Here is a 20686-nt window from a genome sequence, read left to right as displayed (position 1 = left end):
GGATGGACCATTTAGAGACTGCTGTATCCAGGGATCCGTCCCATAATCAGCTTCTAAATGCTGACACCATTGCATACACTAGCAAGATTTTGCTGAAAGAACCCAAATATAGCTGTCTCTTGTGAGACGATGCCGGGGCCTAGAAAACACAGGAGTGGATGTTCACAGTCAGCTATTGGATGTATCACAGGGCTCCCAATGGAGAAGCCAGAGAAAGTACCCAAGGAGCTAAAGGGATCTGCAACCCTATTGTTGGAACAACATGATGTACTAACCAGAACCCCGGAGCTCTTGTCTCTAGCTGCATATGTATCGAAAGGTGGCCTAGTTGGCCATCACTGGAAATAGAGGCCCATTGGACTTGCAAACTTTATATGCCCCAATATAGGTTAATGCCAGGGCCAAAAGAATGGGAATGGGTGGGTAGGGAAGTGGGGGGCGCTATGGGGGACTTTTGGGATAGCATTGGAAATGTAATTGAGGAAAATATGTAATAAAAATATTAAAAATCAAAAAAAGAATAATAATAATAATAACAATAATAATAATAATAATAATAATAATAATAATAATAAGAAGCAGCAGCTCTGAAGCATCCACACTTTGGTCTTCCTTGTTTTTAGGCCTCATATGGTTTGTTAATTGAATCTTGGGTATTCTGAACTTTTTGGCTAATATCCACTTATCAATGAGTATTCTTTTATGACTGGGTTACCTCACTCAGGATGATATTTTCAAGTTCCATCCATTTGCCTGCGAATTTCACATAGTCGTTGTTTTTAATAATTGAGTACTCCATTGTATAAATGGATCACATTTTCTGCATTCATTCTTCTGTTTAGGGACATATGGATTGTTTCCAGCCTCTGACTGTTATGAATAAGGCTACTATGCACATAGTGGAGCATGTGTCCTCATTACACGTTGAAGCGTCTTCTGGGTATATGCTCAGGAGTGGATTTTGACAAGATGGCCATTTTTATTATAGTAATCCTGCCAATCCAAGAGCATGGAAGAATATTCCATCTTCTGAGATTTTTGCTTTCTTTCTTCAGAGACTTGAAGTTTTTGTTGTACAGATCTTTCACTTGCTTGCTTAGAGTCACACCAAGGTATTTTATTTTATTGTGACTATTGTGAAAGGTTTCACCTCCCTAATTTCTTTCTCTGCCCATCTATCCTTTGAGTAGAGGATGGATCCTGATTTGTTAGAGTTAATTTTATACCCAGCCACTTTGCTAAAGTTGTTTATCAGTTGTAGGAGCCTTCTGGTAGAATATTTGGGCTTGCTCATGTATACTATAATATCATCTGCAAATAGTGATGTCTTGATAGTGTTCCTTCTGTTTCTATTTTATGCAATAGTTTGAGAAGTATTGGTATTAGGTCTTCTTTGAAGGTCTGATAGAATTCTATCTACACTAAAACCATCTGGCCCTGACCTTTTTTGGTTGGGAGACTTGAGACTTAGATTTTTAATTATCTGTCTATCTATCTATCTATCTATCTATCTATCTATCTATCTATCTATCTTGGTTTTTTTTTTTTTTTTGAGACAGGGTTTCTCTGTGTAGCCCTGACTGTCCTGGAACTCACTCTGTAGACCAGGCTGGCCTCAAACTCAGAAATTCACCTGCCTCTGCCTCCCAAGTGCTGGGATTAAAGGAGTGCGCCACCACTGCCTGGTTGGGAGACTTCTGATGACTGTGTCTGTTTCTTTGCTGGATTATGGGGCTGTTTAGATGGTTTGTCTGATCCTGATTTAACTTTGGCACCTGATATCTGTCTAGAAAATCATCCGTCTCATCTAGATTTTCCTGTTTTGTTGAATATAGACCGTTGTAGTAGGATCTGATTACATTTTGAATTTTCTCAGTTTCTGTTATGTTTATTTGGATTAATAAACATAATAATTGTTTATGTTAAATAATTGTCTCAGTTTCTGATTTTGTTTATTTGGATACTGTCTCTGTTCCCTCTAGTTAGTTTGACTAAGGGTTTTTCAATCTTGTTCATTTTCTCAAAGAACCAGTTCCTAGTTTTGTGGCAGAACCTTCCTGTTATGAACAAAGATTTCAGGGGACCAATCACTGGGCAAGGAGTAGGTGGTACTTCTGGGTCAGGGAGAGGAAGGGGAGGGAGCAGGAGAGAGATACAGCCTTTTTTTGAACAGGGACTGCTTGGAGGACAATATGCAGTTAACAAGTGGCCCCTGGTTTAGATGGTGAATCTGCCAGGATTAGCCACTGGAGGATTTATATTTAATATGGCTTACAATATTAGGATGCTAGTTGTTGCACCCTGAGAGTGAGTTCCCTGTTGATTCTGAACTAAGTTTGTGTGGTGTTTTCCTTCAAGCAGCAACTCAACTGTGTTCCAGAGAGAAAAGGTATGGTGGCAAGGCACCCTAGCCAGCTGCAGGAATTTAGAAGTTTGGAGCTGGCCTAGCAGCAAACTGACCTGCCAATGGGAACTTAGCAAGCCAGGTGAAGAAATTTCAGAGCTCCAGGTTAGAGAGTCTCCACAATATGAGAACAGGCCAGTGCCTTGCTTGTGATAGTGTGGATTACTTTTTAAATATTTCATGCTATATAGTTTTGTTAATTCTTTGTATAGTTCTTTTTGTTTCTACTTGGTTGATTTCAGCCCTGAGTTTGATTATTTCTTGCCGTCTGCTCCTCTTGGGTCTATTTGCTTCTTTTTGTTCTAGAGCTTTTAGATATGCTGTTAAGCTGCTAGTGTATGCTCCCTCCAATTTCTTTATTGAGGCACTCAGGGCTATGAGTTTTCCTCCTAGCACTGCTTTCATTGTGTTCCATAAGTTTGAATATGTTGCACCTTCATCTTCATCTATGGTGATAGAAAGTTTTGCTGAGTATAGTAGTCTGGGCTGATATCTTTATTCTCTTAGGGCCTGCAAGACATATCGCCAGGTCCTTCTATCTTTTAGAGTCTCAGTTGAGAAATCAGGTATAATTATGATCAGTCTGTCTTCATATTTTATTTGTCATTTTCCCTTACTGCTTTTAATATTCTTTTTTTCTATATATTTAGTGTTTTGATATTTGTGTGGCAGGAAGTTCTTTTTTGGTCCAATATACATGGTGTTCTGTAGCTTCTTTTATATTTATAGGCATGTCTTTCTTTAGGTTAGGGAAATTTTCTTCTATGATTTTGCTGAAAATGTCTTTTGGACCTTTGAGCTGTGTATTTTCTCCTTCTTCTATTCCTATTCTTGTTAGGTTTGGTCTTTTCATAGTGTCCCAAGTTTACTGGTTGTTTTGTGTCATGAAGTTTTTTGGTATTGTATTTTCTTTGACTGATACATTGATTTCTTTTTTTTTCATTTTTATTAGATATTTTCTTCATTTACATTTCAAATGCTATCCCAAAATTCCTCTATACCCTCCCCCCGCCCTGCTCCCCAACCCACCCACTCCTGCTTCCTGGCCCTGGTAATCCCCTGTACTGGGGCATAATATCTTCAAAAGACCAAGGGCCTCTCCTCTCATTGATGACTGACTAGGCCATCCTCTGCTACATATGCAACTAGAAACACAGTTCTGTGGGGGTACTGGTTAGTTCATATTTTTGATCCTCCTATAGGGATGCTGACCCCTTTAGCTCCTTGGGTACTTTCTCTAGCTCCTTCTTTAGGAGCCTTGTGTTCCATCCAATAGATGACCGTGAGGATCCACTTCTATATTTGTCAGGCACTGGCATAGCCTCACAAGAGATAGCTATATCAGGGTCATGTCAGCAAAATCTTGCTGGCATATGCAATAGTGTCTGGGTTTGGTGGTAGCATATGGGATGGATCCCTGGGTGGGGCAGTGTCTGGATGGTCCTTTCTTCCATTTCAATTTCAAACTTTGTCTCTATAACTCCTTTCATGGGTATTTTGTTCCCCATTCTAAGAAGGAACAAAGTATCCACACTTTGGTCTTCGTTCTTCTTGAGTTTCATGTGTTTTGCAAATTGTATTTTGGATAGTCTAAGTTTCTGGGCTAATATCCACTTATCAGTGAGTGCATATTATGTGTGTTCTTTTGTGATTGGGTTACCTATATCAGGTATTCTCCAGACCCATCCATTTGCCTAAGAATTTCATAAATTCATTGTTTTCAATTGCTGAGTAGTACTCCATTGTGTAAATGTACCACATTTTCTGTATCCATTCCTCTGTTGGGGGACATTTGGGTTCTTTCCAGCTTCTGGCTATTATAAATAAGGCTGCTATGAACATAGTGGAGCATGTGTCCTTATTACAAGTTGGAACATCTTCTGGGTATATGCTCAGGAGAGGTATTACTGGATCTTCCAGTAGTACTATGTCCAATTTTCTAAGGAACCACCAGACTGATTTCCAGAGTGGTTGTACAAGCTTGCAATCCCACCAGCAATGGAGGAGTGTTCCTCTTTCTCCACATCTTTGCCAGCATCTGCTGTCACCTGAATTTTTGATCTTAGCCATTCTGACTGGTGTGATGTGGAATCTCAGGGTTGTTTTGATTTGCATTTCCCTGATATTAGGGATGTTTAACATTTTTTCAGGTGCTTCTTAGGCATTCGCTATTCCTCAGTTGAGAAATCTTTGTTTAGCTCTGTACCGCTTTTTAAAAATAGGATTATTTGATTTTCTGGAGCCTATATTCTTGAGTTCTTTATATATATTGGATTTTATTCCCCTATCTGATTTAGGATTCATAAAGATCCTTTTCCAATCTGTTGGTGGCCTTTTGCCTTACAGAAGCTTTGAAATTTTATGAGGTCCTATTTTTCAATTCTCCATTTTACATTGCTGTTCTGTTTAAGATTTTTTCTCCTGTGCCCATATCCTCAAGGCTTTCCCCCACTTTCTCCTCTATAAATTCCAGTTCTCTGGTTTTATTTGGAATTCTTTGATCCACTTTGACTTGAGCTTTGTCCAACGTGATAAGAATGGATCGATTCGCCTTCTTCTACATGATAACCACCAGTTGTGCCAGCACCATTTGTTGAAAATGCTGTCATTTTTCCACTGGATGGTTTTAGCTCCCTTGTCAAAGATCAAGTGACCATAGATGTGTGGGTTCATTTCTGTGTCTTCAATTCTATTCCATTGATCTACCTGTCTGTCACTGTACTAGTACCATGCAGTTTTTTTTTTTTTTTAAATCACAATTGCTCTGTAGTACAGCTTGAGGTCAGGCATGGTGATTCCACCAGAGGTTCTTTTATTGTTGAGAATAGTTTTTGTTATCCTAGGTTTTCTGTTATTTCAGATGCATTTGCAAATTGCCCTTTCTAACTCGTTCAATAATTGAGTTGGGATTTTGATGGGGATTGCACTGAATATGTAGATTGCTTTCAGCATTTTGACTGTGTTCATCCTGCCAATACATGAGCATAGGAGATATTTCCATCCTCTGAGATCTTCTTAGATTTCTTTCTTCATAGACTTGAAGTTCTTAAAATACAGATCTTTCACTACTTTAGGTAGAGTCACACCAAGATATTTTATATTAGTTGTGATTATTGTAAAGGATGTTGTTTCCCTAATTTCTTTTTCAGCCTATTCATCCTTTGTGTAAAGAAAGGCCACTGATTTTTTTAAAGTTAATTTTTGTTTTCTTTTGTTTTTTGTTTTTTGTGTTTTTTTTTTTTTTTGAAACAGGGTTTCTCTGTATAGCTCTGTCTGTCCTGGAACTCACTTTGTAGACCAGGCTGGCCTCCAACTCAGAAATCCTTCTGCCTCTGCTTCCTGAGTGCTGGGATTAAAGGCGTGCACCACCACGCCCAGCTGTGTTGGAGTTAATTTTATATACAGCTACTTCACTGAAGCTGTTTATCAATCAGGCTTAAGAGATCCCTGGTGGAAATTTTAGGGTCACTTATATATACTATCATATCATCTGCAATTAGTGATATTTTGATTTCTTCCTTTCCAATTTGTATCCCCTTGATCTCCTTTTGTTGTCTAATTGTTCTGGCTAGGACTTCAAGTACTTTATTGAATAGGAAGGGAGAAAGTGGGCAGCCTTGTCTAGTTTGTGATTTTAGTGGTATTGCTTCAAGTTTCTCTCCATTTAGTTTTGTTTTCCACTTTTTTGTATTATTTCCACCTGTATCAATGCTGTATTCACTTTTATGTTTTTAAAATTCGGTTTTGGGAAAATGTCACCCTATCTATACCTAGGCTAAGGATTCACCTGACAAAATATATCATGTGCTGGAACAACAGTACGTGTGGTACATTTTGCCATAAGTGTTTTAAAAAAATGTGCTTTCCACATGTTGGGAACGTGAAGTTGACATCCTATTTAATTTGTTATTTTTAAAAATATTCTCTGAAAATCGAATTTCTTCATTTCTCTTTCTCATGTTTCTCTCTGAAGCCCTTCCTACTTGGAAACAATTATGGTTGCTTCAATCAGTGTGTATGTGAGGACTATTTATTGGAACATGAGCGACCTATGAGCGGCTGCACCACTGAAGAAAGTTGAATCCTCCCCAAGTAATCTCACTGTGCACAAGACTCACAGTGAGGGCTGATAAATCTCTGTCACTACCGTGTGACTTGTTGTGTCTTTTCCCTGTAGGGAGTTTGGCATTCTAAGTTCAAACAGTACATTTTTTCCAGTTTCTGGTGAGGACCCCTCCAATATGTCAGAAAACATCAGAGAAAATGAAAATCTTTCCCATGCAAAAGAGGCTAACTGTTGTACCTCTGTTGGGATGTCTGGATGCAGCTGGCATGCTGGCCCAGAGGAGACATAGCAATGGATGGAACAGGGAGTCCACTGTCTGTTTCTCTTTAGGTTGTAGGACATCTCAAAACACCAGACCAGATGGTGAACAGTGGGCTCTGAGACAAATGCTGTGCTTCCTGGTCCTCCTCTCTGGGTATCCAGGTACCACCAGTGTACTGTCTGGAGAGGAAATCAGGATCAGGGGTCCATGGTCTATGTTTATCCTTGGTGCATCTGCATGCCAGCCAGGAAAGGGGAATCTGAGACTAGGCTGAATAGGGTGTGGTCCAATTGGGAATGATTGCTGAGTAACAGAGGGCTGGGAAAAGAGAAAGTCCTTCTTCAGTAGTCTTAGTCATGGCTCTTTTAGGCAATCTTTAATGAAGCAGCTGTCTGAGATATCTTTGCTTGTTAATATTGCTTTATTGGGGGCAGAGTATGAGTACATACACTTTATTGGGATGAAATGGGAATTTATATATCTCTTGGGGGAATGGCATGACAATACCCAAGAGGTATTGGCTTCAAGTATTGGCTGGATCTGAGGCTATCTAGATCCCTTCTTAGCATGGAGAAGAACTCCAGATTTTATGTTACAGGACTGACTGCCTTTGGTCCTTTTGGGTGTGTGTCCTGGTTACCTTTTCCAGAGCAGGTACAGAGACAAGTAGGAAGCAGCTTTATTCTTGGTTTCCTCAGAACTCTGAGATCCCTGGGGTTTGAGCTCCCTCAACCTTACAATTCTTATGCCTGTCTGGAGGCATGGTTCCCCATGTCCTGCAGCTCACCATGTTTGATGACTTTCATTTATAATTATAAAGTTTCCAAGAATCCAGCCTTCTCTGCTGGACCCATATTAAGCTATTCTGTGGATATGCCTTGGGGAACGAATGCCTCTCATTAGGCTCTAGTACTTGAGAGCTGGACCACTTCTCAATACAACCATTCACGGACCAAGCTTCTGGCATGTGAATCCATGGAGGACACCATGTTGAAGGCATAGTACATAGACCAGGCAAGAAGAAAAGGGCATCTGACCCAGACAGAATTTTCAGGATGCTAACTAGCAAGGTTGCTGACAGTCATGAAGAAGAATAGGAACTGGGAGCAATATGGGGCTTGTACAAATAAGGAACAAGTGAGAAATGGAGTGGCAGGAAGACTGATGGTGTCAGGTCAGGTCAGGTAGTGCTGTGCAGGAAAGGTGGTCTTTGATTTTAGTTTTGTAAACAAGCATACACAGAAGAGCTTAGGGAAGGTTAGCAGTACTGAGTAATATGGGTTCCAGTGAATGCTCTGACTTGGGTCATGGTAAAACTGTTCTTACAGATGTTAGAAATGAAGTAGGTAAAACAACAAGCTTGTAGAGGAAGGTGTATACCATTTTAAAGTAACCTTTTTATTTTAATTTATTTTTTTATTAGGTATTTTCCTCATTTACATTTTCAATGCTATCCCAAAAGTCCCCCATACCCACCCCCCTAATCCCCTACCCACCCACTCCCCCTTTTTGGCCCTGGGGTTCCCCTGTACTGGGGCATATAAAGTTTGCAAGTCCAATGGGCCTCTCTTTGCAGTGATGGCCGACTAGGCCATCTTTTGATACATATGCAGCTAGAGACAAGAGCTCCGGGGTACTGGTTAGTTCATATTGTTGTTCCACCTATAGGGTTGCAGTTCCCTTTAGCTCCTTGGGTAATTTCTCTAGCTCCTCCATTGGGGGCCGTGTGATCCATCCAATAGCTGACTGTGAGCATCCACTTCTGTGTTTGCTAGGCCCCGGCCTAGTCTCACAAGAGACAGCTATATCTGGGTCCTTTCAGCAAAATCTTGCTAGTGTATGCAATGGTGTCAGCGTTTGGAAGCTGATTATGGGATGGATCCCTGCATATGGCAATCACTAGATGTTCCATCCTTTCATCACAGCTCCAAATTTTGTCTCTGTAACTCCTTCCATGGGTGTTTTGTTCCCATTTCTAAGAAGGGGCAAAGTGTCCACACTTTGGTCTTCATTCTTCTTGAATTTCATGCGTTTAGCAAATTGTATCATATATCTTGGGTATCCTAAGTTTCTGGGCTAATATCCACTTATCAGTGAGTACATATTGTGCGAGTTCCTTTGTGATTGGGTTACCTCACTCAGGATGATGCCCTCCAGGTCCATCCATTTTCCTAGGAATTTCATAAATTCTTTTTTTAAAATACCTGAGTAGTACTCCATTGTGTAAATGTACCACATTTTCTGTATCCATTCCTCTGTTGAGGGACATCTGGGTTCTTTCCAGCTTCTGGCTATTATAAATAAGGCTGCTATGAACATAGTGGAGCATGTGTCCTTCTTACCGGTTGGGACATCTTCTGGATATATGCCCAGGAGAGGTATTGCGGGATCCTCTGGTAGTACTATGCCCAATTTTCTGAGGAACCGCCAGACTGATTTCCAGAGTGGTTGTACAAGCTTGCAATCCCACCAACAATGGAGGAGTGTTCCTCTTTCTCCACATCCTCGCCAACATCTGCTGTCACCTGAGTTTTTGATCTTAGCCATTCTGACTGGAGTGAAGTGGAATCTCAGGGTTATTTTGATTTGCATTTCCCTGATGATTAAGGTTGTTGAACTTTTTTTCAGGTGCTTCTCAGCCATTTGGCATTCCTCAGCTGAGAATTCTTTGTTCAGCTCTGAGCCCCATTTTTTAATGGGGTAATTTGATTTTCTGGAGTCCACCTTCTTGAGTTCTTTATATATATTGGATTTTAGTCCCTAAAGTAACCTTAACTATAACTTTTTAAATATGCTTTTTTATGAGTATTGTGTATATATGTGATATGTATGTGTGCATATATGTGTGAACATATTTCAAGTTGTGTGCACACCTTGTTAATGAGACAAAGGACAGAGGGCCCCATGTGTCCTCTTTTGTCTCTTTGCCTAGTCCTTGGAAGCAAGGTCCCTCCCTGAATCTGGATCAGAAAGTCAGCAAGTCTCAGAAATCTTCTATGTTCACCCTCCAATACTGAATCTGGGGTCAGAGGCACATATGAACCCGATGACTTGTTACATAGGTGCTGAGATCCAAAATCTGGTTATCATCACTGTGCAGCAAGTTCTCATAGCTGCCATCACCAACTATAATTTTTAAAATGATCTGTTTTATCTATCATCTATCTATCTATCTATCTATCTATCTATCTATCTATCTATCTATCTATCTACCATGTACTGCTAATCTGCCTGTGTCAATTATATATCCATCATCTATCTACCTTCTATCATCTATTTATTATCTCTCTATTTTCCTGTCATCTATGTATTTACCCATCCATTCATCTGTCATTTATCTATCTATTTATGCATATATCTACATCTCTGTCAAGTATTTTAATTTCTCTGTCTATCATCTATGTATTTATCCATTCATCTATCTATCATATCGCCCTCTCTCCCCCTTCTCTCATATCCCATCATAATTGTGTGTGTATGTTTTTGTGTTTGTGTATAAGTGCACAAATGCACACCTGGTTTCTGAAGAAGCCAAAAGAGAACCTTAAATCTCACAAAGTTGGCATTACAAGCAGTCATTTGCTATGTTACATGGGAGGCAGACTAAGTTCAGTAGTCCTGCAATGCCAGAAGTACCGCTAGCCACTGAGCCATCTCTCCATCTCCAACTGTAATTTTGTGGGAAGACATTGTTGCAGTATGTCATCACCTAAAAAAGCACATCTCAGTGAATCTTCAGAATGAACACAAGCTTATCATCCAGGCACAGATCAGTTATCATCAAGACCAGTTTTGTCTTACTCCCTTGTAGTCACTACATTCTCACCAGTCCAAAAGTGCAGTGACTGTATCTGTGTATGAACATCAGTGACATGCAGCAGATGTAAACAAACCTGCTTCTGTGTTAATAAATAGTTAGCAAGTTTCATTCATATCATTCATTCATTCATATTCATTCATGCATTGCATATGTTTGAATGGAGTGATCCATCTAAAACCATACATATATCTAAATCCAACATGTGTATTATTCCTTAAAGAACATGGGATACTGACCATTTCCATAGCATGTAATTTCTCTTAGCTGCATGGAAATCTAGAGTAAGCTAAAGGTCACAAGAGGATGAGGGTGGGTAATTTGCAAACATGCACCACTCTAACCAAAGGCTTTCATCACTGGATGTGGGGAGCAGGTGTGGCAGCAGTCCCAAGAAGGCGCCAGGGACTGAAGCTAAGTCTTATGACTTGCACCTGACTTCCTCATACATATATAAGCCACAACCATCGTGAGAGCTGCGCAGGTGTACCAGGATACCGGTAAATCCATTCTGATGGAGATATGCCCCTGCTGCCCTGATTAGCTGAAGCTGCGTGCCTGGTGAGGTGGCGTGGCCTGCTGTGCATGGATGAGAACTGAGAGTATTTAAGAGTGAGAGGCCCAGGGCTCGGGGGGGGGGGGGGGGATATAAACAAGAAGAAACAGGACTGAATAAACTGCTGTTAGAAGGACTGGTGGTCATGTCGTTCTTGCTGGTCGAGAGCGGACGCGACAATTGGTGGCCCGTATGGGGAACCGACTCCCCCACCGAGTTCAGAACTTTCAGCAGTCAGTGGTTGCCGGCAGGGTAAGTTCACGGTGAGTGAAACTTACGACCCCAGGATTTTGGGACAAGTTAAGGTTCCCGGTTTTGGGACAAGTTAAGGTTCCCGGCTTTGGGACAAGTTAAGGTTCCCGGCTTTGGGACAAGTTAAGGTTCCCGGCTTTGGGACAAGTTAAGGTTCACGGTTTTGGGACAAGTTAAGGTTCCGGGTTTTGGGACAAGTTAAGGTTCCCGGCTTTGGGACAAGTTAAGGTTCACGGTTTTGAGACAAGTTAAGGAACTATGATAACCTCAGTGTAGTGATCAATAGATCCTCGCTGTGTAGTTATGCTTTTTTCTCCCATTGACCTTTTGTGGGTAGGTCTGATAATTTTGGTCTTGTTTGTTCTGATATGTGGACTCTGTTACTGTTTGAATTGTCAGGCAGTCAAGACAGGTCAGAAAATCCTTATAGAGCAACAAGAGAGTATGTTGGAAGAGGAAAAGTGCTTAAAAAGAAAAAGGAAAAAGAAAGGAGACACAGTGTTATCAGGTGGACAGAAAGGACAAAACAAAAGAGCCGAGGCAGAGGAGGAAGGCGAATTAGCTTCTGCGCCCCCTCCCTATGCCTCCTCAGCAGCTGCCTATAAGCAGACCTTCTGTCCAGAGGTCTGGAAAGAAGTTAGGTTCTCCTTGCTGGGATGTCCTGTTTTCACTGACCAAACAGGGCAGAGATATCATGAGCCTCTGGACTTCAAGGTAATTAAGAATTTGGCTGAGTCCATGCGGACATACGGCCTGAGTGCTTCCTATACTGTGGTTCAGGTGGAGGCCTTGAATAGACACTGCATGACACCGTCCGATTGGGCAGGCTTGGTGAAGGCATGCCTTTCACCTGGGCAGTTTTTAGATTGGAAAGCCTTCCTTATTGAATTTGCAAATGAACAGGCAGCTGCTAACGCTGTTGCAGGAAATCCAGCATGGGATAGGGATATGCTGATTGGTCAAGGTCGATTTGCACAACAACAAACAGGATATCCACTGCAGGTATTTGAGCAGGTGAATCAGATTGCCATAAGGGCATGGAAATCATTGCCCAACAGAGGGGAAGTTAGTGGAAACTTAACTAAGATCATCCAAGGTCCCACTGAGCCGTTCTCAGACTTTGTAGCTAGGATGGTTGAGGCAGCAGGAAGAATCTTTGGTGACCCTGATACTGCTATGCCCCTGATAAGGCAGTTGGTTTATGAACAATGTACCCAAGAGTGTAAGACTGCCATTACGCCCTTTAAAAGCAAGGGTATCGAGGCATGGATGAAGGTGTGCCGAGAGCTTGGTGGGCCATTGACCAATGCTGGTCTTGCTGCAGCTGTCATGCAGTTGCAAAAGAGAAAGGGGGATGTGCCTCTCGGAGCTTGGTTTAGGTGTGGCAAGCAGGGACACTTGAGGAAGAATTGTCCTGGAAAAGGAAGTGGCTCCAGGGGAAGCGGGACTTGCCCCCCGACCCCCCCTGGAGTCCCTTTGTGTCCAAAGTGTAGGAAAGGGAAACACTGGGTTAGTGAATGCAGATCAGTCAGAAACATCCATGGCCAGCCTCTTACTCCTGGAAATGAAAGTGTGTGGTCAAAAAACGGGTAGCGGGGCCCTCGCTTCCAGGGCCTGCAAATATGTGGGGCAGTGGACAATTTCCAGGGGGAAGAGGAGACCTGGCCAACATTGAGACATCCCCACAACCTCGGAGAGCCACTGAAGGTTCAGCAGGATTGGACCTCCATTCCACCACCAGACTCGTATTAACTCCCCAGATGGGCACACAGGTGATTGAGACAGATTTTAAAGGTCCTCTACAAAAAGACACGGTAGGATTGTTATTTGGCCGCTCCTCGTCTGCTTTACGCAGGCTCATTGTCCATCCAGGAGTTATTGACCCTGATTATCAAGGGGTAGTTAAGGTTATGGTCTCATCACCACGAGGTATTGTGTCCATCTCCCCTGGGGATCGAGTAGCTCAAATTGTACTTTTACCTAGCCTTCATGGGCTCTTCCCCTCCGCTGGTAAACAAAGAGGAAAAGGAGGGTTTGGTGCCTCGGGTGTAGACCTGACATGTCTCTCTCTCCAGATGGACTAGCGTCCAGTTCTGGAGTTGAAGGTGGATGGCAAAGCCATCCTAGGGCTCCTAGATACTGGAGCTGATCACAGCATCATAGCACAGAAGGATTGGCCCCAGGGATGGCCAGTGCAAAATTCTAATCAGATGCTGCGAGGCCTAGGGTATGCAAAAGGTCCGGATATGAGTGCACAGAGTCTGAAATGGAAAGATGCTGAGGGCCATTCAGGGGAAATTCAGCCTTATGTGCTGGAACTCCCCATTTCTTTATGGGGAACAGATCTATTAAAATATTTAGGCTTGAGACTTACCAATGATTCTTCACCTACTTCTCGACATCTGATGCAGGATATGAGGTGGCACCCTTCCTATGAGTTAGGGAAATATTTATTATTGAAAGAACCCATAGAACCATCAAAGAGATGTTATACAAACAAAAGGGGGGAATAGGCTATAGCCGTACCCCTAAGATGAGACTTTCTTTAGTTCTTTATACTTTAAAAATTTTAAATTTGAATAAAGATGGCCACACAGCAGCAGATAGACATGTTCAAAGAGTGCCTGGCCTGCAAGGATATGCCAGGTGGAAAGATGTGCTTACAGGCACATGGAAAGGACCAGATCCGGTGTTGACGTGGGCGAGAGGGTCTGTTTGTGTGTTTCCACAGGACCAGATGGAACCTCTTTGGGTGCCAGAGAGATTGGTGAGACGCTGCAAGAATGAGGCTCCTGATCCAGTTGCCCCTGTGGATGTGGTGGATGGTCCCACAAGCACAAACGATGGAGCTGAGATGGGAGATCCTTTCGGTGTTCCAGAAGCTGATATCAGCTCGACATGACGTTCAAATTTTTCCACGCCTTTTTGATCCCCGAATTCCCCTTAAAGAGATAGCCCCTCTGGCTATCTATCCCTTGCTTCAGGGAAGATGAGCGGGGATGAGAGCCCTGGGATGTATGCTTGTTATAGTGTGTGTGTGTTGTGTGTTTGACACGTGTCAGGTGCAGTGTGTGCAGGCCCGCACTTTAGCCATGGTAGCGTAGGCTTTTGCTGCAGTGGAGGCGGGACAATCTCCTCAGATTCGGTTTGCCGCTCTAAAAGTAATTATGCTGTGTTATGCCGTGGGGTGCGAGGGTAAGCACTGCACAGAGGATAGCTTGCTGTTGGCATCCTGTGGAAGGCACGTCTGATTGCATGAAGGTTCAGTGTCCTAGTTCCCTTCCCCCAGGAAAAACGACAGGGGAGCTGGCCAAGACCTCTGTGGGTGATGAGCCCAGGGATGGTTTTGTGTAGGGCTCCTATGCTTGCACACTGGGGATCAGACCTCTACCTTCACCCATGAGGCTTGCTTGCAGCAATTAAGATCTGGCCATAGATTAATCAACATCCTGGCCTTTTGATGCACCTGCCACAAGCAAAACACAATCTCCCCAGGTGTGGCTTGGCATTATAGAGAGGTAGTCAGTGATAAGACTCCCTGGGCATGTCACCAACCTAAGACAGGGATCAAACCAATGCTGTTTGTCTCCCAAGGACGGGTAAGGGACATTGCTGCAGGGGGCAATCTAAAACAGACATTCTCTCTGCCAAAAAAGAAAAAAGGGGGGAATGTGGGGAGCAGGTGTGGCAGCAGTCCCAAGAAGGTGCCAGGGACTGCAGCTAAGTCTTATGACTTGCACCTTACTTCCTCATACATATATAAGCCACAACCATCGTGAGAGCTGCGCAGGTGTACCAGGATACCGGTAAATCCATTCTGATGGAGATATGCCCCTGCTGCCTTGATTAGCTGAAGCTGCGTGCCTGGTGAGGTGGCATGGCCTGCTGTGCGTGGATGAGAACTGAGAGTATTTAAGAGTGAGAGGCTCGAGGCGAGATATAAACAAGAAGAAACAGGACTGAATAAACTGCTGTTAGAAGGACTAGTGGTCGTGTTGTTCTTGCTGGTCGAGAGCAGACGTGACAACTGGAAGGTTTTGATATTCCAGGAACCAATTCCCTGGATATGCCCAGAAATGATTGTACTGCCAGGGAGAGTCTCAATGGTCTGTACTACAGATGTGAATGACAGTCAGCACCATGCCCAGAGGTCATCCATTTCCCATTTCCATTACCCAGTGAATGGGAATGGGTCGTTTGTTTTGCCTACATATTGTCAGAGGCTTTGATCAGGTTGAAGCTGGGCCACAGGAAGGATGGTTCTTAGATGAGGTACCAGGGACATCTGGCCAGATTGAAGGACATTGGCATGGATGCAATACACACACACACACACACACACACACACACACACACACACACACACACGTACATATATATGTGTGTGTAGTGTGTTGAGAGAGAGGGCCTTAGGAATCCAGGCTGGCCTCCAACTGGATATGTTGCCAAGTATGTTTACTGGTTCTCCTTCCCCAGTGCCAGGATTATAGGCATGTGTTGTCCTTGCTCCCCTACTCTACAGCACTGGTGCACTGATTAGGACATTTTATCAATCATTACAGACTCAGTGATGCAATAACCCTTCAAATCTTAGGTCCTCAGATGGGTAAGGGTGGCCAGGGGAGGAGGGGCTATTTACCAATCTGTTAGTAAGTTTTTTTTTTTAACAGTTTGACAAGAACTTTTGTGCAGGTTAATTACAACTCTGTTACACTTATGCTTGGCAGCTTCAAGAAAAACATGGAGATGTGTTCACAGTGCACTTGGGACCGAGGCCCGTGGTTGTGTTGTGTGGGACACAGACGATAAGGGAGGCTCTGGTGGACCACGCTGAGGCTTTTTCTGGCCGGGGGACCATTGCTGCAGTTCAGCTCGTTATGCAGGACTATGGTGAGATATTGGAGAGGGTAGAGTGGACGATGTGACCCAGGAAACTGAGCTTGAAAGGTGAGGCTCAAGCTCTGGGGAATGACTGAGGATTCTCTGAACTTCACCTACCCACCTATGTTCCTCCATCCTTCTTAGGTATATTTTCTTCCAGTGGGGAACGCTGGAAGACCCTTCGGCAATTCTCTCTGGCCACCATGAAAGAGTTTGGGATGGGAAAGCGGAGTGTGGAGGAGAGGATAAAGGAGGAGGCCCAATGTTTGGTGGAGGAACTGAAGAAATACCAGGGTGAGTCTCAGAGCAAGGGTCCAATTCTTTTTGACCAATGGCAGCCCTCTAACTACCAGGGTCTATTACTCTATCTGGAGTACAAAGGCAGCCAGCAGCAGGTCCTGATGGCTTCTGTAACACCAGAGCCTAGAAGTCTGAGAAGTGATGGAGGAAGATTGGCAGATGGGAGTGGACTGTGCAGGGCTTGTGAATCCACACAGGCAATCCCTGAACCTTTCTTTTTCCTTTCATGACACTAGGTGTTAAATATCAGTTCAGACTCAGAATGGTGACCAGGGAGAAGGTGCAGTATGGATACTATCTACACACATTCTACCTCTGAGTCCCAGAATCCTCATCCCAGTTGTGATTAGTTTAATTCCACTATTGAAGTTAGCCTCCCTGCCTGTGTGTATGAATATCATCACATCTTTTTTTATACCACTAAGGGAAATTAAATAAAATGGTACATGCATCACTGAGCATAGGGGCTTGCCCATGATATGTGCCAATGTGGTAGCAAGTGTTTCTATTCTTTGAGAAGTGAAATGGGCAGCCTCACAGAGGTGAGGCTGATGCCAAATCTTCTCCTTGTCTTTGACTCCATGTCTCCTATTCTGCCTCCTTATCCTCTAGGAGCCCCCCTGGATCCCACCTTTTTGTTCCAGTGCATCACAGCCAACATCATCTGCTCCATTGTCTTTGGAGAGCGCTTTGACTACACAGATGAACAGTTCCTGCATCTGCTGAATCTGATGTGTCAGATATATTCACTCTTAAGCTCATTCTCCTGCCAGGTAAGTGCTTGGAAATAGAGGAGCACCCATGGCATTGTTATGAAGAAGCTGATTTGTGGGTGAAAGAGGGAGTGTTTTAGGGCTGGAACAAAGGCATGGACATCATAGAGCGACAAGGAGGCTGCAACCTGAGGCAGGGAGGGAGTGATGGTGAGCAAGATGGAGAGACCTGAATGTGGAAATACAGAGCCATACACATACATATGCAATGATAAAGTGGTTGATGTGGGTATAGTCAGACAGTGGAAGACTTGATTTTCATGCATGAGTCCTGCCTCTTTATATCCTGGGTAAGGTAGTATACGACATGGGCAGTTCCAGCACATGGAGGTAGGGAGATGAGAAATTCACAGTGATCCTTGGCAAGTCTTGCTTGCATGAGACCCTGTGCACATAAACAAAAAACCCTGAAATTAGAATAAACAAAGACAACTAAGCAAAGCAGAATGTGAGAGAGCAGAGGAATGGAAATGGGAGATACAGAGAATGAAAGACAAAGATTAGAGTTAGATTCAGAAGTTCAAAAGCATACACATGTTGTGTATAATGTACATATATGATGAGAGAGAGAGAGAGAGAGAGAGAGAGAGAGAGAATATGCCTTGTGTGTTTTTTTTTTTCATCAAATTTGTGGGCCTAGTGTTAGGGATGGTGGTTCCTTGGAGTTAATACAGGACACACTCAGACCCCAAGCTCTTGGCACAAATGAGATTTATCCCCCTGGAGAAACAAGTAGGAGGTGAGGCTTCAAAGGCAAAAAAAGCATCAGCAAGGAGGTCTTTTTGCAGGCTGGCATTTTTAAAGGGGAATGTTGGAGTCTGTCTAGGGTGAGTTCTTAAATCCTGACTGAACGTTACCCAAATAATGAATTTTGATTGTTGGACCTTGGTGTTTTGTGTCAGGAATGAGTCAGTGGCCAAATGAGGGCATGGACCTTATGAACTGGTTGTAGAAATACAATCTAATGGTTTAGCAAGGGGAGAAGGGTCAAAGACAAATCTTACTGATATCATGTCTGCCATGCTTGCCATCCTTGGGCCTGCCAGAGCTCGTTTTTTTTTCTTTTCTTTTCTTTTCTTTTCTTTTCTTTTCTTTTCTTTTCTTTTCTTTTCTTTTCTTTTCTTTTCTCTTTCTCTTTCTCCCCTTCCCTTCCCTTCCCTTCCCTTCCCTTCCCTTCCCTTCCCTTCCCTTCCCTTCCCTTCCCTTCCCTTCCCTTCCCTTCCCTTCCCTTCCCTTCCCTTCCCTTCCCTTCCCTTCCCTTCCCTTCCCTTCCCTTCCTTTTCCTTTCTTTTTCCTTTCCTTTTCCTTTCCTTTTCCTTTCCTTTCCTTTTTATTTTTAAATTTTATTTTACTTTTTTTAATTAGGTATTTTCTTTATTTACATTTCAAATGCTATCTCCTTTCCTAGTTTTCCATTCGAAAATTCCCTATCTCTTTCCCCCTCCCCCTGTCCCCCAACCACCCACTCCCATTCCTGGTCCTGGCATTCCCCTATACTGGGGCATAGAACTTTCACAGGACTAAGGGCCTCTTCTCCCATTGATTACCAACAAGGCCATTCTCTGCTACATATATAGCTAGAGCCACAAGTTCCACCATGTGTTTTCTTTGATTGGTGGTATAGTTCTAAGGAGCTCTGGGAGTACCGGTTAGTTCATATTGATGTTCCTCCTATAGGCTTTTTTTACTTATTCACTTGACATCCCATTCACTGTATATCTTTCCTGGTTATCCCCTTCCACGATCCTTCTTCCATCCCCCTCTCCCCTTCTTTTCTGAGTGGTGGGCCTCTGGGTTTCCCTCTACCTTGGCATTTCAAGTCTCTCTGAGGTTAGGCACATCCTCTCCCACTGAGGTTGGAGAAGGGAACCCAGCTAGAAGAACATATCCCACATACAGGCTGCAGCTTGTGGGATAGCCCTGTACAAATTGTTTAGGAAGCACATGAAGACCAACTTGCACATCTGTTACATGTGAGCAGAGAGGCCTAGGTCCAACCTGTGTATGTTCTTTGTTTGGTGATTCAGCCTCTGAGAGTTCTAACGACTCTGTTAGTCTTCCTGTGGCATTCCTAGACCCTTTGGGCACTGCAATCCTTCCTTCTGTTGTTCCATAAAATCCTCAAGCTTCATCCACTGTTTGGCCATGGGTGTCTGTATTTGGCTGAGTCAGCTGCTGGGTGGAACCTTTCAAAGGGCAATCTGTCTGCAAGCATAACAGAATATCGTTAATAGTATTAGGGACTGGTGCTTGCCCACTGGGTGCGTTTCAGTTTGGGCTGGTTATTGGTTGGCCATTCACTTTCACTCTCCTCCATCCCCAGTGTGTGTTTGCATTACTTGGAGACAGGAGAAATTTTGGGTCTAAAGTTTTGTGGGTGGGTTGTTGTACCTATTGTTCCACTGGGGTTTCTGTCTGGCTACAGGGGTTGGGTCCTTCAGGTTCTATATCTCCAGTGTAGTGAGTAACAGCTAAGTTCACCCCCATTGATTCTTGGGTGCCTCCTTTATCTCAGGTCGCATCCTGGAGATTCTGCTCCCCACCCCCCGCCCACCTCCTCACTTCCATCATTTAGATTTCCATTCATTTTCATGGCCATCTAGCCATCTCCTGTCCTTTCCCACATCTGATCCTGAATCCCTCACTCCCTTCTCCATCCTCCCTCCCTCCTAGTCCCCCCTTCCATCTGCTTTTTATGACTATTTTTATTCTCCCTTTTAAGTGAGATTCAAGCTTCCTCACTTGGGCTTTCCTCCTTTTTAGCTTCTTTGGGTCTGTGGACTGTAATATCTGTGGTACCTGTATTTTATGATTAATATCTACTTATACATGAGTACATACCACCCATGTTCTTTTGAGACTGTGTTACCTCACCCATGATGATATTCTGAGGTTCCACCCACTTGCCTGCAAAATCCATGAGGTCTTGATTTTTCATAGCTGAATAAGTATTCCGTTGTGTAGATGTCCTGCATTTTTTTTTATCCATTCTTCAGTTGAGGACATTTAGGTTGTTTTCAGTTTCTGGCTATTATGAATAAAGCTCCTATGAACATTGTTGAGCAAGTGTCTTTGTGGGATGTTTATACATCTTTTGGATATATGCCTAGCAGTGCTTTAGCTGCTTCTTGAGGTAGTGTTCTAAGAAATCACCAAATAGTTTTCCAAAGTGGTTGTACAACTTTTCATTCCCAACAATGAAGTGGTATTGGCTCTACATTATCCTCAGCATGTGCTATCACTTGAGTTTTTTAATTTAGTCATTCTGACAGGTGTGAGATAGAATCTCAGAGTTGTTTTGATTTGCATTTCCTTGATGACTAAGGACTTTGAACATTTCTTTAATTGCTTCTCAGACATTAAGATTCCTATACA

General features: G+C 43.1%; 1 protein-coding gene across 1 annotated transcript in view; it reads left to right on the top strand.

The window, feature by feature from the left end:
• LOC110298448 (cytochrome P450 2B9-like) overlaps window positions 1-20686 on the top strand; it is a 47320-nt gene that overhangs the window by 12327 nt on the left and 14307 nt on the right. Inside the window, exons 2-4 of the mRNA XM_021167702.2 lie at window positions 16085-16247; window positions 16383-16532; window positions 17151-17311. Coding sequence (XP_021023361.2) covers window positions 16085-16247; window positions 16383-16532; window positions 17151-17311 — 474 coding nt within the window. The remainder of the gene's footprint in view (window positions 1-16084; window positions 16248-16382; window positions 16533-17150; window positions 17312-20686) is intronic.

The sequence above is a fragment of the Mus caroli genome, unplaced genomic scaffold, assembly GCF_978045245.1.
Source record: "Mus caroli unplaced genomic scaffold, Mus_caroli_1 scaffold_8, whole genome shotgun sequence".
In the NCBI taxonomy this organism is placed as follows: domain Eukaryota; kingdom Metazoa; phylum Chordata; class Mammalia; order Rodentia; family Muridae; genus Mus; species Mus caroli.
Note: the sequence above shows the minus strand (reverse complement) of the source record. Positions and strands in the feature narration are given on the sequence as shown.